Source organism: Pipistrellus kuhlii, unplaced genomic scaffold, assembly GCF_014108245.1.
Source record: "Pipistrellus kuhlii isolate mPipKuh1 unplaced genomic scaffold, mPipKuh1.p scaffold_m20_p_33, whole genome shotgun sequence".
Lineage (NCBI taxonomy): Eukaryota > Metazoa > Chordata > Mammalia > Chiroptera > Vespertilionidae > Pipistrellus > Pipistrellus kuhlii.
In genome coordinates, this window is record NW_023425533.1 from 5864720 (window position 1) to 5880968 (window position 16249).

At 36.7% G+C, this 16249-nt stretch overlaps 1 protein-coding gene across 3 annotated transcripts in view; it reads left to right on the forward strand.

Moving 5' to 3' along the window:
* COL4A5 (collagen type IV alpha 5 chain) overlaps positions 1–16249 on the forward strand; it is a 358160-nt gene that overhangs the window by 304452 nt on the left and 37459 nt on the right. For all 3 annotated transcript variants that reach the window (XM_036460732.2, XM_036460733.2, XM_036460734.2), the window contains 4 exons: positions 1297–1430; positions 3913–3985; positions 4121–4192; positions 5478–5606. In XM_036460732.2, coding sequence (XP_036316625.1) covers positions 1297–1430; positions 3913–3985; positions 4121–4192; positions 5478–5606 — 408 coding nt within the window. The remainder of the gene's footprint in view (positions 1–1296; positions 1431–3912; positions 3986–4120; positions 4193–5477; positions 5607–16249) is intronic.

Below are 16249 nucleotides of genomic sequence, written 5' to 3' on the forward strand. Positions count from 1 at the left end.
TTCAAACCCAGCAGTTAGCTTCAAAGTCCAGCATTTTAAATCTAGATGCCATGCTGCTTTGTGAGAGTGTAGCCATTGATTCTGGGTCTTAAGAGTATAGGAAAGGGAAGTAAGGTCCAAATTTTATTTCCAATAAAAAAATAACCCTTTTTAAAAGATGGCAACTAGATTTATGTTGTTTATCACTTAGTATTGCATACATATGTTGAATTACAATGTTGTACACCTGAAACATAATATTGTATACCAATTTTACCTCAGTAAGAAAGATAACGCTTTGTCCAAATGTAAGCATGTACATGATATTTCCTACATATCTTACTACTTAATCTCAGTCTCAGCCACTGCTTAGCACTCTGCAAGCAAATAACAGCTATTTCCCATTCTGTGATGAAAAATGTGTCTATTGATAACATCTCCTTTGTTGCTTTATTTAGAAAGAAAAGTTAAAACATAAAGAAGTTTAGCAAAATTTCATTTTTAATTAATTTTTATTCATAAGATATATACAGCATTCTTTATTTTTCTTTAAAAACATTTAAAATGTAAAAAATATGAAAACATTGTTAAATTGAAAGGTACTATATTGACAATTAATTTCTGACACTTTAAAATATTCCCATGTATTAAGCTTGTCACTAAAATGAAATTGAATAGTATGCTTAAATAACTATCTTAATTGCATAGTAATAAAAGTTGAATAAAAGTAATTGCCTATGAGTAAAGCAATTTGATTTTAACCACATTGAAACAGGTAACTTGAATCTCTATTTGCCCTATGGCAGTGATTCTGAAAAAGTGGTTCAGAAGAACCAACAACACACTTGTTTTTGTACAGGGAACTTGCTAGAATGCAAATTCTCAAATTCTTGGGCTCCTCTCCAGCCTTACAGAATCCAAAACTTTTGGGGTGTTCCCAGGAATCTGTTTTAACAATCCTTCCTAGAGATTCTGATGCATGTTTCAATTTGAGAACAGTGCCCCCATGTGGTGTCTGTTTCCTTTTACTTAAATCAAACAAGAATTACAGAAGTAATTTTATTATAATGTTCTGAGTTCTTTCTTTAGATATGAGCATACTGTGTTTAATATATAATAAAATTAAAATTAAAACTGTCTGCAGTGTTAATAAGACAAATAGCCCAGCCCAATTTACTTTAGAGTCAGTATAAGCCTACATATTTTAATATAGTCTGAGTTTTATTCTGCAAACTAATAGGATTTAGATGGCTGATATTTAAAAAGCCTAATTTTTTATGCTATGCTGACATGTGATCTTTGTTGTGCATTATCAAGGTCTACCAGGTCCAGAAGGTCCCCGGGGTCTCCCTGGAAATGGGGGTATTAAAGGAGAGAGAGGAAACCCAGGTCAACCTGGGCAACCTGGTTTGCCTGGTTTGAAAGGAGATCAAGGACCACCAGGACTCCAGGTATGAAGTAAGAGTAGATATTTGATGAGAAAGGGATGTAAGTGGTTGCAGTGATAATTCTAAGTTGCATTGTTTTAATTATAATTTACTGGCCAAGTGTGTACACATAGTTCAATGGTGAATTGCAAACAAAGAAAAATACATGCTTTCTATCTTCTTCCAACTAAAGGGATTTTGCCACCTAATAAATGGTTCTTCAAAATATTCTTTACCTAGAGTTTTTAGTATGTATAGTACTTAGATTTAAGTAACCTTAATTTCAGTGAAAGCAAATTTATAGAAGGAGACATATATATTGGAGCATTGCATGTAGAGGATTGCACTCAGAGGGAAGTAATTATGGTGAGTTGGGATATTTTAGACTTTGAAATTAGATGGTTTTAGGGTCAAATTTTTGCTCCACTGCATACTTCTGCTTTGTGTCTATTGGAAAGGTAGATACATACTTTGGGTTTCTCTCATCACCTACAAAAAGAGAGTAATAGCGTATTTCCACATCTGTACTCATTCATTTTCCACCTTGGTTTGAATGATCCAAAGAGTCACTTGCTTTTTTATGGATCCTCAAAGCTTCAATTCATTTAGGAGTATTGTTGTCAGATTTGGCAGCCAATGCAGTCTGGGCTCTGTCTTTTAATTATGGGGCTTCTTTATATAACAGGGGGATCTGAAGAAGCAACTTTTAAAGCTTTCCAACAACTAAGCTATTTTTCTGATGGCATCATTATTTTCCTCTACACCTAGACTTAAAATTTTAGTTATCCCTTTATTCATTCTTAGTTCACTCTCTATTCACTTCTTACCTCATTCATTTACCATGTACTTCCAGTTTACATGTCATTATGTTAGATTCAATACTGCCTGATACCAATATTTTATAAATCTAGGATTGTCAAGTTTTATTCATTTTCTTCTGTGAAAATTAGTTCTTATATCCCTAATTTTTTATTTGGAAATAATGTTAAACTTATAGAATGCAAGAATGGTGAAAAACCTCCCATGAACCAACTGTTAATGTTTTTCCCCATTTGCTTTCTCTATGTATGTTATATGTTGAGAATAAGTTGTATCTATCATGACCCTTTACCACTAAGTACTTCACTGCATAACATTTTTAAGATTAAAGAATTTTACTATAACCTCAATATAGTTATCAACTTTAGGAAATTAAATATCCACACAATACTCATATTTCTATTGTACATTACATATTCCATGTGTCAAGTGATGAAGTAATGCCCTTTATAGTATTTTACCCTCTAATATAGAATCCAGACAAAACAATGCATTACATTTAACTCTCATATATTTTAATCTCAAATAATTTCTAAACCTAATTTTTTCCTCATGTTGACATTTTTGGAGAAATATAGCCCCTTCGCATTTTTTAAAAAGTAGGATTTTCCTTCTTTTGTTTGCTGTTTATTCAGGTTTTGCATCCCCAGCTGGAATACTACATGACTTATTTTGTGTACTTCTCAGATATGGAGGCTAAAGATGTTCATTTGATCCTCATTGTTGATCTTAATTTTAATCACCTCATCAAGTTGTTATCTGGTTTCTCCAATATATTGTTACAATTTTCTCCATTATGACTAGTAAGCAAAATGACAAGAAGGCACACATTAAGATCATGCAAGTACACTGCTCCTCTTCAAATCTCCCCTTAGATTTTATATCTATTTATGCTTTTTGCTTTAACCAGTCAATGGTGTGACATTGACAAATTATGATATCCCAATCCTTAGCACTATATATATATATATATATATATATATATATATATATATATATATAGTAGTCAGCACTACTATAAGAAAGACTTTGATTTCTTCAATTTTGTGTATTTATTATCAGTATGGGCTCATAAATTATTTTTTTAATTATTTACAACTTTTAAACTAGCATTTTTTATTATGATGCTCAAATTCTCTTAGGTTTGGGAACCCCTGCAAGCTGGATCCTGTGTCTTTCTGACATACATGCCCCTCCTTTTTTTTAACCATTTTCTTACATTTTAGTATACTACAATGTTCCAGGCTTGCCTCTTTTATTTCTACTAATAATGGCTTTATTATCTATTACTTATTTTTCCTTTAGGTTCACTCTAGTGTTATTTCAATTCTTCTCCTCCCCAGTTTTCTTGTCCCTCAAACCCAATTAATTAATAGGCCCTACTATATTTTTTGCTAAGTCTTTCAAATGTCATCATTTTTGCACAAAATACTTAGTAGTAACTATCACATTTGGTCCTTACAGAAACCTCATAAAGTACATATTATTTTCTTTATAAGTGAGAAAACTATGAATAAAAAATGTTAAATAGCCCACTAAAGGTCACACAGCAAATAAGAGGCAAAATTGGGATTTGTATTTTGGAAGTTTGACTCTATATCTAGTGCTATAAATAATTCTGCAATACCACCTATATCCTCACTAGCTCCCCATTGTTTCTCTAAAATTAATTATTCTATTTATTCAGGGTAATCCTGGCCGGCCAGGTCTCAATGGAATGAAAGGAGATCCTGGTCTCCCTGGTGTTCCAGGATTTCCAGGTACTTGAAGAGATGTTTTAAGGTTCCCCTTTTACATTAAACATGTATAGGACAAGATACCCACTTTATGACTTGGTTGGGTAAAGACTGTGGCCCTGGTGCTTTGTTGTGCAATTGTGTGTACCTTCCTTGCAGGCATGAAAGGACCCAATGGAGTACCTGGTTCAGCTGGCCCTGAGGGGGATCCAGGACTTATTGGCCCCCCAGGTAAGACATATGCTTTATATATATATAATTGGTTTTTTTTGTGTGTGTGTTTTTTACAGAGAGGAAGGGATAAGGATAGAGAGCTAGAAACATTGATGAGAGAGAAACATCGACCATCTGACTCCTGCACACTAATGTATATGCCCACAATCAATGTATATGCCCTTGACCAGAATCGAACCTGGAACCTTTCAGTCCACAGACCAATGCTCTATCCACTGAGCCAAAACGGTTTTGGCAAGACATATTCTCATAGCTAGTTATACCAGGACTTAACTTTTTAAAAAATATATTTTATTGATTTTTTACAGAGAGAAAGGGAGAAGGATAGAGAGTTAGAAACATCGATGAGAGAGAATCATCGATCAGCTGCCTCTTGCACACCCCCTACTGGGGATGTGCCCGCAAACAAGGTACATGCCCTTGACCGGAATCGAACCTGGGACCTTTCAGATGCTCTATCCATTGAGCCAAACTGGTTTTGGCTACCAGGACTTAAATGCATTGAAGAATCTGAAAGTTTGCATTTCTTCTACCAAACAAACTTTCAGAGTCTCAGACCCCAACAACTGAGAGGAAATAGATAGGATCTCCCTCTATTTAGTATTCTCTCAAGCTCTCTATTTTATTAATACAATATTGAGAGTAGACCTTTTTATGTTTAAGATTTAGGCAGGAACAGTAAAAATGCTTCACTTAGGTTTTTTATTACCTATTACACAAAATTTCTCATATTCAATTGAACAGATCACAAAGCAAATCACATAGGTATGTTTTAATATTGAAATTGGATATGTGGGTTTTGTTTTGTTTTGGTTTGTTTTTTGCTGAGAATTATAGAGGACGCCTATAAACTGTGAAATAAGGCATCTCTAAATTTTTCTATTGGTTCAGTGGGTCTCTTGGAATTACAACAAAAAGGAACTGCAAATGATATTAGAATTAAAATGGACTTGTCAGTAAAGAGAATTGTGTTCCCCTAACACCAATGTTCCCAGATTTTAAATGAATTAGACTTTTTAGTAATTGAGTCTCACTTCAAAGCTTGAAAATAGAGACAATATGCCTAATTTTTCCATTGACCCTAATAAAATTATGGTTTTTGTCCATCTTCTTGGTATACAGTGATAGTTTTCCCAAATATATCTGTTTAATATGGCAACATTGCCATACATGTAAATTGCTTTTTTCACACCAGTTATTATTCTGACCTTAGGACACATTGGCATCTATTCCATCTGACCTTTCTTTCCCTACCTTTAAAGTTGTGTGTTTTGACTTTTAGGTCCCCCTGGATTACCTGGTCCTTCAGGACAGAGCATTATAATCAAAGGAGATGCTGGTCCACCAGGGATCCCAGGCCAGCCTGGATTTAAAGGTCTATCAGGACTACCAGGACCTCAAGGATTACCAGGTACCTTTGAAGATCATCTTTTAAGCCTTATCTATTTGAGAATATTTCCCTAATTCTCCTTTCACTTGTCAGAGTTTGTCTCTGAAAATAGGAATTTCAGAAACTGGCAAAAATACCAGACCACCACAGGTTCCATTTCCTTTTTATTAAAAAAAAAAATCAATTTCTCATGTTCTAAATTCTTTTATCTCCAGTTGAATTCTTGTAGCTCCTCGAAGTAATCTATTATAGTTTGCATGATTAGTTCAGTGTTGTTTAAAACACTGTAATAAAATTTTGTTAAGGTCACCAAAGGAGGAACGCGTGAGGCCAAAGGGGGTAAAGAATTATGAAATTATTGACCTGAACCCCCAAATAGTGCCAGCTCCCAAAGATGGGGAGTCAGAGGGTTTTAAAGGACTCTAGGCAGGCTTTTTCTGGGCAGAGAATTCTCTGTGCAGGACTGGACTCTGAAAAAATCTGGAGGGTAGAGCTAATGGTCTTAGCAAGTAGAATGTGGTCTAAGCAAGTGGAATGTTCACTGTGAAGTGGCCTACAGGTCAGTTCCCAGGGGAAAGGACATTGATTCAATTATTCGATCAGATCTAACAAAGTTAATTTGCATTTAAGATCTGCTATTTTCTCTATCCCAACTACCAAAAGTATAGAAAGCTGATTTGGTGGGCCATTAGTTCTCCACTGTGAGGCCTCATGATTTGAGGCCTACATCCTCTCTACTTGGCCATTTAACTCGATGTTTATAGCCAAATTTCATTATAAAATGATCTAGAAATTAATTTCATATTTTCTCTCTTATTAAGTGATTGAGTAGCAATATTTCCAAAAATAAAAGGTACCAGGCAGTAATAGCCTTACTGATGGTAGGATAGATAACAAAATATGGGCCTTTTAATCCTATCTTGTTTTGAAAGCAAAGAGAATACAACTGTCATAGTATGGGAATATCCACAGAAGCACATGGATTGTTTAAAACTAATACTAAATCCTTGTCAGATTCTTTTATAATGATTTTGAGCTATTCCTTCATTTATCTGGATTAAAGACAAAACCAAGGGATTCCAACATGGGGGATGGCAGGACTGGAGTGAAGGTGAGAGTATGAGTAAGTGCGGGACTATGGAGTGAGTGTAGCAGTGTAAACTATGAGTGTGCAGACATGCATGTGTGTGTGTGAGAGAGAGAGAGAGAGAGAGAGAGAGAGAGAGAATGTGTGTGTGCGCATGTGTGTGTTTGTAATAGTCTGATGGTGCATATAGTTGTCTTGGAGGTGGGAGATTCAGGCTCTCTGCCAAGGAACCACTGCTACCTCAGTAGCCACTCCCGGCCATAGCTCCAGCTTAGAAACCAGGCCAACTTGAAAAATTTATGAGGTCCTCTTTGAGAGGAGGCTGTGGGGAGTAGCAGCAGCTAGGGGCCTAGCCTTGCCACCACCCAGACTCCCTGAAGCCTGGGACCAAACCACACACACTGACCCTTGATCCTGAGTGTCCACCTAGGATACAACCCGGACCCCGTGTGCCTGCTGCATACACCACCTGGGTTGAGCACCTGCAACAGACACAGCAGGATCTCTGCACACCTGGCACACACCCAGACTGACCCTGTTCGTCTGAAATGGGCCCAGCCTGGACCCTGTGTGACCACCAGGTGACTGCCACTGACTCTACAGGACTGTTATCCCTGCTGTGCACTCACCCATTGCCACAGTGCTGCCACCACCACCCTAGAGCACAGCTGCTCCGCACCACCACCAGGGCTAGGGGAAAGGAGCTACACTGAAGGCCAGGGAGGTGGATGTTGTCTCCCCTGCCTTGGACCTACTAGAACTGAGGACCTGAGGAAACTGAAGAGATTGCAGATCTGTGAGTAAAATTAGAGGGCCTGGGACTGAGAGAGGTGGTCCAGAGGGCTCTGGCTGTGGAGACTGTGGGGTGGGTGCAGCAGTGGAAGAATGGGGCTGAAGTCTGAATAGAGTGGCACTAGCACCTGCCAAAGTGCAGCCTGGGGAGCTCTTCCTGACTGGTGGGAAATGCCATACGGTGGAGCTTAGAGCCAAGGTATACTGGAGGGGTCTAAAGGACACACCCAGCATTGATTCAGGGAGATCTTTTATTTATGGGAGGAACTCATGCTGGTGAGCAGAAAGGTGACTGGATAGTGGGACCTGGAAGGAGGATCGGGCCTTCCCACATAAAATGCAAGGGAAGTGTCCTCTTTCCCACCAACTGCTTCTGATCCAAACTGCAGTGGCCTGAGGCAAGGAGCAACACGCAGGGGCAGGAAATGTGTGCATCTGCAGGTGACAGAGAGGAGGTGCCAGCAAAATAGACAGAGCTGAGGCATTAGAAGGAGAGGAAGGGCCTGGTAACCCTCCTACTGGCACCACCCCCAACATGAATCTGATCAATCCAACATGGGTAAGACCAGCATACCTTCAAAGAACCCAGCTTCATAACGGAAGGGAGAATAGCTCAGAACAGAGACAAAAAAGGCATTAGACTCGAGGCAAACCCAGCCTCTGTGCTAAGGGGCCCACTGGCTAGTAAGGGCTTCAACCTACCGACCTCAATCAGGTTGCCCAGGGCCAGAAAGGGACAATGATTCACACTGGCCTGCACCGGATAAACTTTCAGGAGGCCTAGGATAGACATACCAAGGGACCAGACTCAACAACATCACAGCAAAATCCAGCAAACTCCACAGATAATGGATCCAAAGGTTGTTCACTGTATGAGTGTGTGTGGTTTTTGTGTGTGAATGTGTGAGTATGTGAGTGGCTATTTTTGTTTTTTTGTTGTTTCTTTGTATCACCCCCTTTTTTCTGTATTCTCTTTTTTCTTACATATCTCTATTTTCTCTTTTCTTTGATTCTATTCTTTTTGTATCTCATTATTATTTTTTTATCATTTTATTTTATTTTTATTTTTCTCCCTTTTACCTTGCCTATTTATATCTTAACTAGAGGCTGGGTGAATGGCATTTGTGCACTGGGGGGGGGGGGGGGGGAGCAGACACAGCCTGGACTGTGCCCTCTTGCATCCGGGACCCCTCAGGAGTTCCTTAGTGCTGTCTCGAGGTCTAGAGAGGCTCCCAACACCATCGATGTGCTCTTCAGCCATGAGACCAGCTTCTGGCTGAGCGGCATGCCCCCTGTGGAAGTGCACTGACCACCAGGGGACAGCTTCTACATTGAGCGTCTATTCCCTAGTGGTCAATGTGTATCATAGTGACCAGTCATTCTGCCATTTGGTCGATTTGCATATTAGGGTTTTATTATATAGGACTAGGGGCCCGGTGCACCTTGAACGGAACTGTGGATCCCGAGGCTGTGGTGGGCAAGTGGCGGCTCGGGCACTGGCAGCAGGTGTGAGTGCCATGTAGGACTGCAGTACACTGTAGCAAAGAATGTTCAGTAACTACTTGAAGGTCACCTTGATGACAGCAACCAGCACCTCACCTTGGTCTGGCACCCCCCATCACTTGCTCCAACATCCCATTGCAGCCGTCACCCTCCATGTTCCACATTCTGCTGCCTGCTACCAATGCCTGCCATGTTCCATGCACACTCCCTCAAGGTCAGCGCACATAATAGCAACTGGTTGATTGGTTGTTCAATTGTTTTGCCATTCAGTCTATTTGCATATTAAGGTTTTATAGAGAGAGATATACCCATTATAACTGTTTTAAATTCATTAACACTATTTCATTTGGTTTCTGTTTTTTTTCTTTTTTTGTTTTGTTATTGTTTAAAGTATTCCATATCGACCTATTTCCCCAATTGAGCCGCCCCTGGCCATAATCAACTCAGAGGGCAAGCCTCCACGGCCCCAGTGTTTGTGTCCATTGGTTATGCTAATATGCATGCATACAGGTCCTTTGGTAGATCTCTAACACCCCCCTCCCCACTCCCTTGTCTCTGAATCTATTTTTGTTCATCAGTTTATATTGATCATTATATTCCACGTATGAGTGAGATCATGTGATATTTATTTTTCTCTAACTGCCTTATTTCGCTTAGCATAATGTTCTCCAGGTCCATCCATGCTGTTGTAAATGGTGAAGTTCTTTCTTTTTTAAAGCAGCATAGCATTCCATTGTGTAGATGTACCACAGTTGTTTTTGTTTTGTTTTGTTTTAGACAAACTTCAAAATTTATTCATGATGTAAAATCTCAGAAAACTAGCACTTGAAAAAAATTTTCTTTACTGATAAAGGTCATGTGTGAAAAATCTACAGTTTCCACTATACTTAATACGGAAAGTCAAAATAGTTTTCTCCTAACATCAAGAACACAATCAAGGGGTTTTATTTTTATCACTTCCTTTTTAAAATAGTAATGGCATATGTAGCCAATGCACTAAGTATTCAGTTTAAAAACTGGGAATAACAGATGACATTATTTAGCATCTTATGAAAGGAAAATTTAACAGCTCTCAAACTATTTGCCTAAGGAATAAAAAATTAGCAATATAAAGAATGTTTAAAATATATTCTGTCCAGGTTATAGGATTACATGAGTTTATCTGTTTTTGATTCTGCATAGGTTTTTTCTGCACATATTCTTTTTGATCCTAAGAATCTACTATGGTAATTTTTAAATGACATTGATGGAGATGATTAAAACCAAAATTATTATTTCCAGGAAATTAAAAAATTTAGAGCTCCCCTTTCTATTAATATTTTTTTAGCATTTTTCTATTTCATTTTTTAAAATGTATTTCTTCTCTAAAGTTTTACATATATCTCCTTTTTCCCTGCTTCACCACCCCCTCCCCTAAAGCCATTCCGACCTGGGCAAGCCCCCACCACCTCAGTGTCAGTGTCCATTGGTTATGCTAATATGCAAGCATACAAGTCCTTTGGTTGATCTCTAAAGCCACCTCCCCTGCCATTTGTCTCTGGATCTATTCTTGTTCATCAAATTATGCTGATCACTATAGCTCACATACAAATAAGATCATGTGAAATTTATCTTTCTCTGACTAGCTTATTTCACTTAGCATACTGCTCTCCAGTTCCATCCATGCTGTTTCAAATGGTAAGAATTCCTTCTTTTTTACAGCAGTGTAGTATTCCATTGTGTAGATGTACCACAGATTTATAATCCACTCATCTTCTGAAGGACACTTAGGTTGTTTCCAAATCTCAGATATTGTAAATTGTGCTGCTATGAACATAGGGGTGCATACATCATTTCTGACTGATGTTTCTGGATTCTTGGGATATACATCTAGAATTGGGATTACTGGGTCAAATGGAAATTCAATTTTTAACTTTTTGAGGAAAATCCATACTGTCTTCCACAGAGGCTGCCCCAATCTGCATTCGCACCAGCAGTGAACAAGGATTCTTTTTTCTCCACATCCGCTCAAGCACTTGTCATTTGTTGATTTGTTGATGATAGCCTTCCTGGCAGGTGTGAGATGGTACATTATTGTTGTTTTGATTTATTAATATATATCCCCGATGATTAGGGACTTTGAGCATGTTTTCATATGTCTCTCGGCCTTCTGTATGTCCTCTTTCAAAAAGTGAATATTTAGATCCTTTGCCCATTTTCTTATTGGATCATTTATCTTCCCTTTGTTAAGTTGTGTGAGTTCTCTGTAAATGTTGGAGATTAAACCCTTATCTGAAATATCATTGGCAAATAGGTTTTCCCATGCAGTGGGCTTTCTTGTTATTTTGTTGATACTTTATTTTGCTGTGCAGAAGCTTTTTATTTTAATGTAGTCCTATTTGTTTATTTTTTATTTGGTTTCCACTGCCCTAGAAGCTGTGTTGGTAAAGATATTGGTATGACATATGTCTGTTATTATGCTGCCTATGGAGTCTTGTAGGATTTTTAGTTTCTCATCTTATATTCAAGCCCTTTAGCCATTTAAGTTTGTTTTTTTGTGTATGTTGTAAGTTAGTGATCTTGTTTCATTTTTTTTTTTTTGCATGTACCTGACCTGATTTCCCCAGCACCATTTATTGAAGAAACTGTTTTAACTCTATTGTATGCTCTTGCCTCCTTTGTCAAATATTATTTGACCACAATGGTTTGGGTCTATTTCTGGGTTCTCTGTTCTGTTCCATTGGCCTGTATGTCTGTTCTTATGCCAGTACCAGTTTTGAGACCTGTGGCTTGGTAGTATACCTTAATATCTGGTATTGTCATCCCTCCAACTTTGTTCTTTCTCAGGATTGCTGTAGCTATTTGGGGACTTTTTATTTATTTATTTTTTTATCCCAGATTAATTTTTGGAGAGTTTGTTCTCGATATTTGAAGTATGTCATTGGTATTTAAATAGGGATTTCGTTGAATCTATAAATTGTTTTGGACAGGATGGACATTTTAATGATGTTGATTCTACCAATCCATGAATGTGGTATGTTCTTCCATTTGTTTGTCTTCCTCTATCTCTTTTTTCAATGTCCTGTACTTTTCTGAATACAGGTTTTTTACATCCTTAGTGAAGTTTATTCCTAGGTATCTTAATTTTTTTGGTGCAATAGTAAATAGGATTATATCTTTGGTTTCTCTTTCTGTGAGTTCATTATTGATGTATAAAAAGGCCATAGATTTATTGGTGTTAATTTTGTCTCCTGCTATATTGCCAATTTAATTTATTGGGAGTAGTAATTTTTTGATCGAGTCTTTGGGGTTTCTATACACAGTATCATGTCATCTGCAAATAAGGACAGTTTTACTTCTTTTCCAATGTGGATGCCTTTAATTTCTTCTTCTGGTCTGATTGCTATGGCTAGCACTTCCAATACTATATCAAACAGGAGTGTTGGAAGTGGGCATCCCTAGCTTATTCCCATTCTCAGGGGAAATATGTTTAGTTTTTGCCCACTGAGTAGGATTTTCATATAAGGCTTTTATTATGTTGAGGTATGATCCTTCTATTCCCACTTTTCTGAGAGTTTTTATCAAGAAAGGATGTTGGATTTTGTCAAATACTTTTTCTGCATTGATTGATATAATTATGTGATTTTTGTCTCTCAGTTGTTTGATGTATCACATTTATTGATTTGTGGATATTGTACCATCCTTGAGTCCCCAGAATAAATCCCCCTTTGTCATGGTTATGACCTTTCTAATGTAATGCTGGATCTGATGTGCTACAATTTTGTTGAGGACGTTAGCATCTGTATTCATCAAAGATATTGGCCTGTAGTTCTCTTTTTTGTGGTGTCTTTTTCTGGTTTTGGAATTAGGGTAGTGCTGCATTCATAGAAATAGCTTGGAAGTGTGTCTTCCTCTTGAATTTTTTGGAATAGTCTGAGAAGGGTAGGTTTTAGTTCTTCTTTGAATGCTTGGTAGAATTCCCCTCTAAAGTCATACAGATCAGAGCTTTTGTTTGCTGGAAGTTTTTTTTTTTTTTTTTTTTTTTTTTTTTTTTTTTTTTTTTTTTTTTTTTTTTTTTTATCACTGCTTCAATTTCATTGTTTGTTATCAGCCTATTCAGGTTTTTTTTTAGTCTTCCTGATTGAGTTTTTGAAGCTTTTACTTTTCTAAGAATACATCTATTTTGTCTAGGTTGTCCATTATGTTGGAATAGAGTTGTTCATAGTATTTTTTTATAATCGTTTGTATTTCTATTGGATCAGTTGTTACTTCACCTCTTTCATTTCTAATTTTTTTTATTTGGGTCCCCTCTCTTTGCTTCTTGGTGAGCCTGACTAAAGGTTCATCAGTCTTGTTTATCCTTTCAAATAACCAACTTGTTTTGTTTTTGTTGTTGTTGTTGTTTTTGTATTGTGTGTGTGTGTGTGTGTCTATGTGTGTCTGTGTGTGTGTGTGTGTTTGTTGTTGTTGTTGTTTTTTTATCTCTATGTCATTTCTTTCCACTTTGATCTTTATTATATCCTTCATTCTACTTAGGGCGTTTCTTGTTGTTCTCTTTCTAACTCTTTTAGTTATAGAGTTAGATAATTTAATAACATTGTTTCTTGTTTTCTGAGGTAGGCTTGTAGGGCTATGACCTTCCCTGTCAGGACTGCTTTCATTTCAATCCCATAGATTTTGGATTGTTGTGTTTTCATTGTCATTTGTTGCCATAATGGTTTTTATTTCTTCTTTTATATCTTTGGTAACCCAATGAATGTTTAATAGCATGCTATTTAGCCTCCACGTGTTTGATTTTTTCATTGTAGTTGATTAATACTTTTATGCATTTGTGATCTGAGAAGATGCTTGATATAATTTCCATCTTCTTGAATTTGAAGAGTCTTTGCCTGTGTCCCAATATTGGTCTGTCTTTGAAATGACCCATGTGCACTTCAGAAGAATGTATATTCTGTGGCTTTGGGTGCAATGTTCTGAAGATGTCAATTAAGTCCATCTAATCTAGTGAGTCATTTAGGATTGATGTTTCTTTGCTGATTTTTTTAGAGGATTCATCCATTGGTGTTAATGGAGTTTTTACATTATGACTGTATTGCTGTCAATTTCTGCCTTGATAACCACCAGAAGTTTTGTGTGTGTGTGTTTTTTAAATGTATTTTGGTGCTCCTGTATTGTGTGCATATATGGTATGTTTATCAGAGTTATATCTTCTTGTTTAATTGCTCCCTTTAGTATTATGAAGTGGCCTTCCTTATTTCTTGTATCTGTCTAATTTGTCAGATACAAGTATTAATTCCCCAGCTTTTTTTATTTCCATTTGCCCTGGGAAAGCTTTTTACATCCATTCATCATTAGTCTCTGGGAGTCCTTTGTTCAGAGATGGGTCTCCTGTAGATAGCAGATATATAGGTCATGTTTTCTTATCCATTCAGATACCCTAAGACTCTTTGATTGTGGCATTTAATCCATTTACATTTAATGATATTAATGATAAGAAGTTGTTTGCCACCATTTTTATTCTTTTTGCCTATGTTCCTTCTTCCCTTCCTCTCTCTTTTTCACAGCAGTCCATTTAACATTTCTTGCATTGCTGATTTGGTGGTAATAAACTGCCTTGGTCCTTTTTTGTCTGAAGCTCCTGATTTCACCCTCAACTTTGATTGATAGCATTACTGTTTACAATATTCTTGGGTTCTGACCCTCGCTTTGCATGATTTTGTATATTTCATTCCATTCCATTTGGGCCTGATGTGTTTCAGTTGAGAAATCATTTGATAGTCTAATGGGAGATCCCTTGTAGATAACTTCCTGTTTCTCTCTGGCAGCCTTTAAGATTCCTATTTTGTTGTCAGTGTTTGCCAATTTAATTATAATGTTTCTTGTTGTTGGTCTTTTAGGATTCATCATGTTTAGCACTCTTTGGGCTTCTTAGACTCCTGTGAGTTTTTTCTTCTTACCAATATCAAGGAAGTTTTCTGTCATTATTTCTTTAAACAGGTTTTCTATTCCTTGCTCAGTTGCCTCTCCTTCTGGTACCCCTACTATATGGATGTTGTTTTATTTCATGTTGTCTCAAAGTTACTTTAGGCTCTGCTCCTGTTTTTAAAGTTATTTTTTTTCCAGTTTAGGCTCTGCTTGGGTGTTTTTTCCTACCTTGTCTTCTATCTCACTGATGCAGGCCTCTGCTTCTTTTAGTCTACTCTTGATGCTTTCTATTGTGTTCTTTATTGCAGCAATGCCATTTTTCATTTCTTCTTGGTTCTTTATTTACTCTTGGTCCTTACACATATTGTTGAATTTGTCTTCCATCCTTTTCAATGTACTTATGATCCTTGCACTGAATTCTTTCTCTGACATATTTCTTGTCTGTATTTCATTTACTTCCTTTTCCAGTGATCCCTCCTTTTCTTTCATATAAGGGCTGTTTCTTTGTCTCCTCATGTTTGCTCCTCTCAGAGTATCTGGTATATAGCTCTCTCTCTCCTTCATTGACTTAAAGGCACAAAATACAACACAACAAGACAAAATCCACAGTGCACCAAATACAACTGTATTCATGATACCAAAAACCCAAAACAAAGGTTACCACTAGAGAAAAGAGAATTAGGGGAGAGAAAAGAGTGCAAAATGATAATGAGAAAAATAAAATCTAAGAGAGAAAAGAAAGAGAAGAAGAAAGAAGGGGAAAATATATATGAATATGAAGAGAAAAACGCCCCCCAAAAAACAACAGCTAACCTAAAAAATGCAAACAATAAACAACAACTAATCCAAAAAATGTAAGCAACCAAACAACAAACACCCAGCTGAATCTGAGGAGGCAGAGCTTATTTCAAGAAGGTAAGGTCAAGAAATTTAATGAATGGGGAAATGGCCACAATTTAGTATAGAGGAGGTAGAAAGAGAATAAGTGTATAAGAATAAAAGTAAAAAATAAAATGCAAAAAAGAGAAAAGAAATATATATACTAAAATATATAAAAGAAAATTTATATAAAAGAAAAAATATATACATAAAATTTTCCCTTTCTTTAATCTATCTATTTATGTATTCATCTATTATTAAAAAAGGATAATAGAGAGTAAATAGGCCTGAGTTGATGATTGGAATTAATTAAGCTATTAGTAGAAGAAAAGAACAAGTGAGGAGAGGAAAAACAGAAAAAAAAATTTAAAAAAAAACTAACAATCAAGTAAACAACATTAATAAGACATAAAGAAAAAGGAGAAAAATGAAAAAATTGGCTAGTGAAGAAAGAGGAGAGAGAAGTGTGCCTGGACTTAGAGCAGGGGAGAGGAAATTA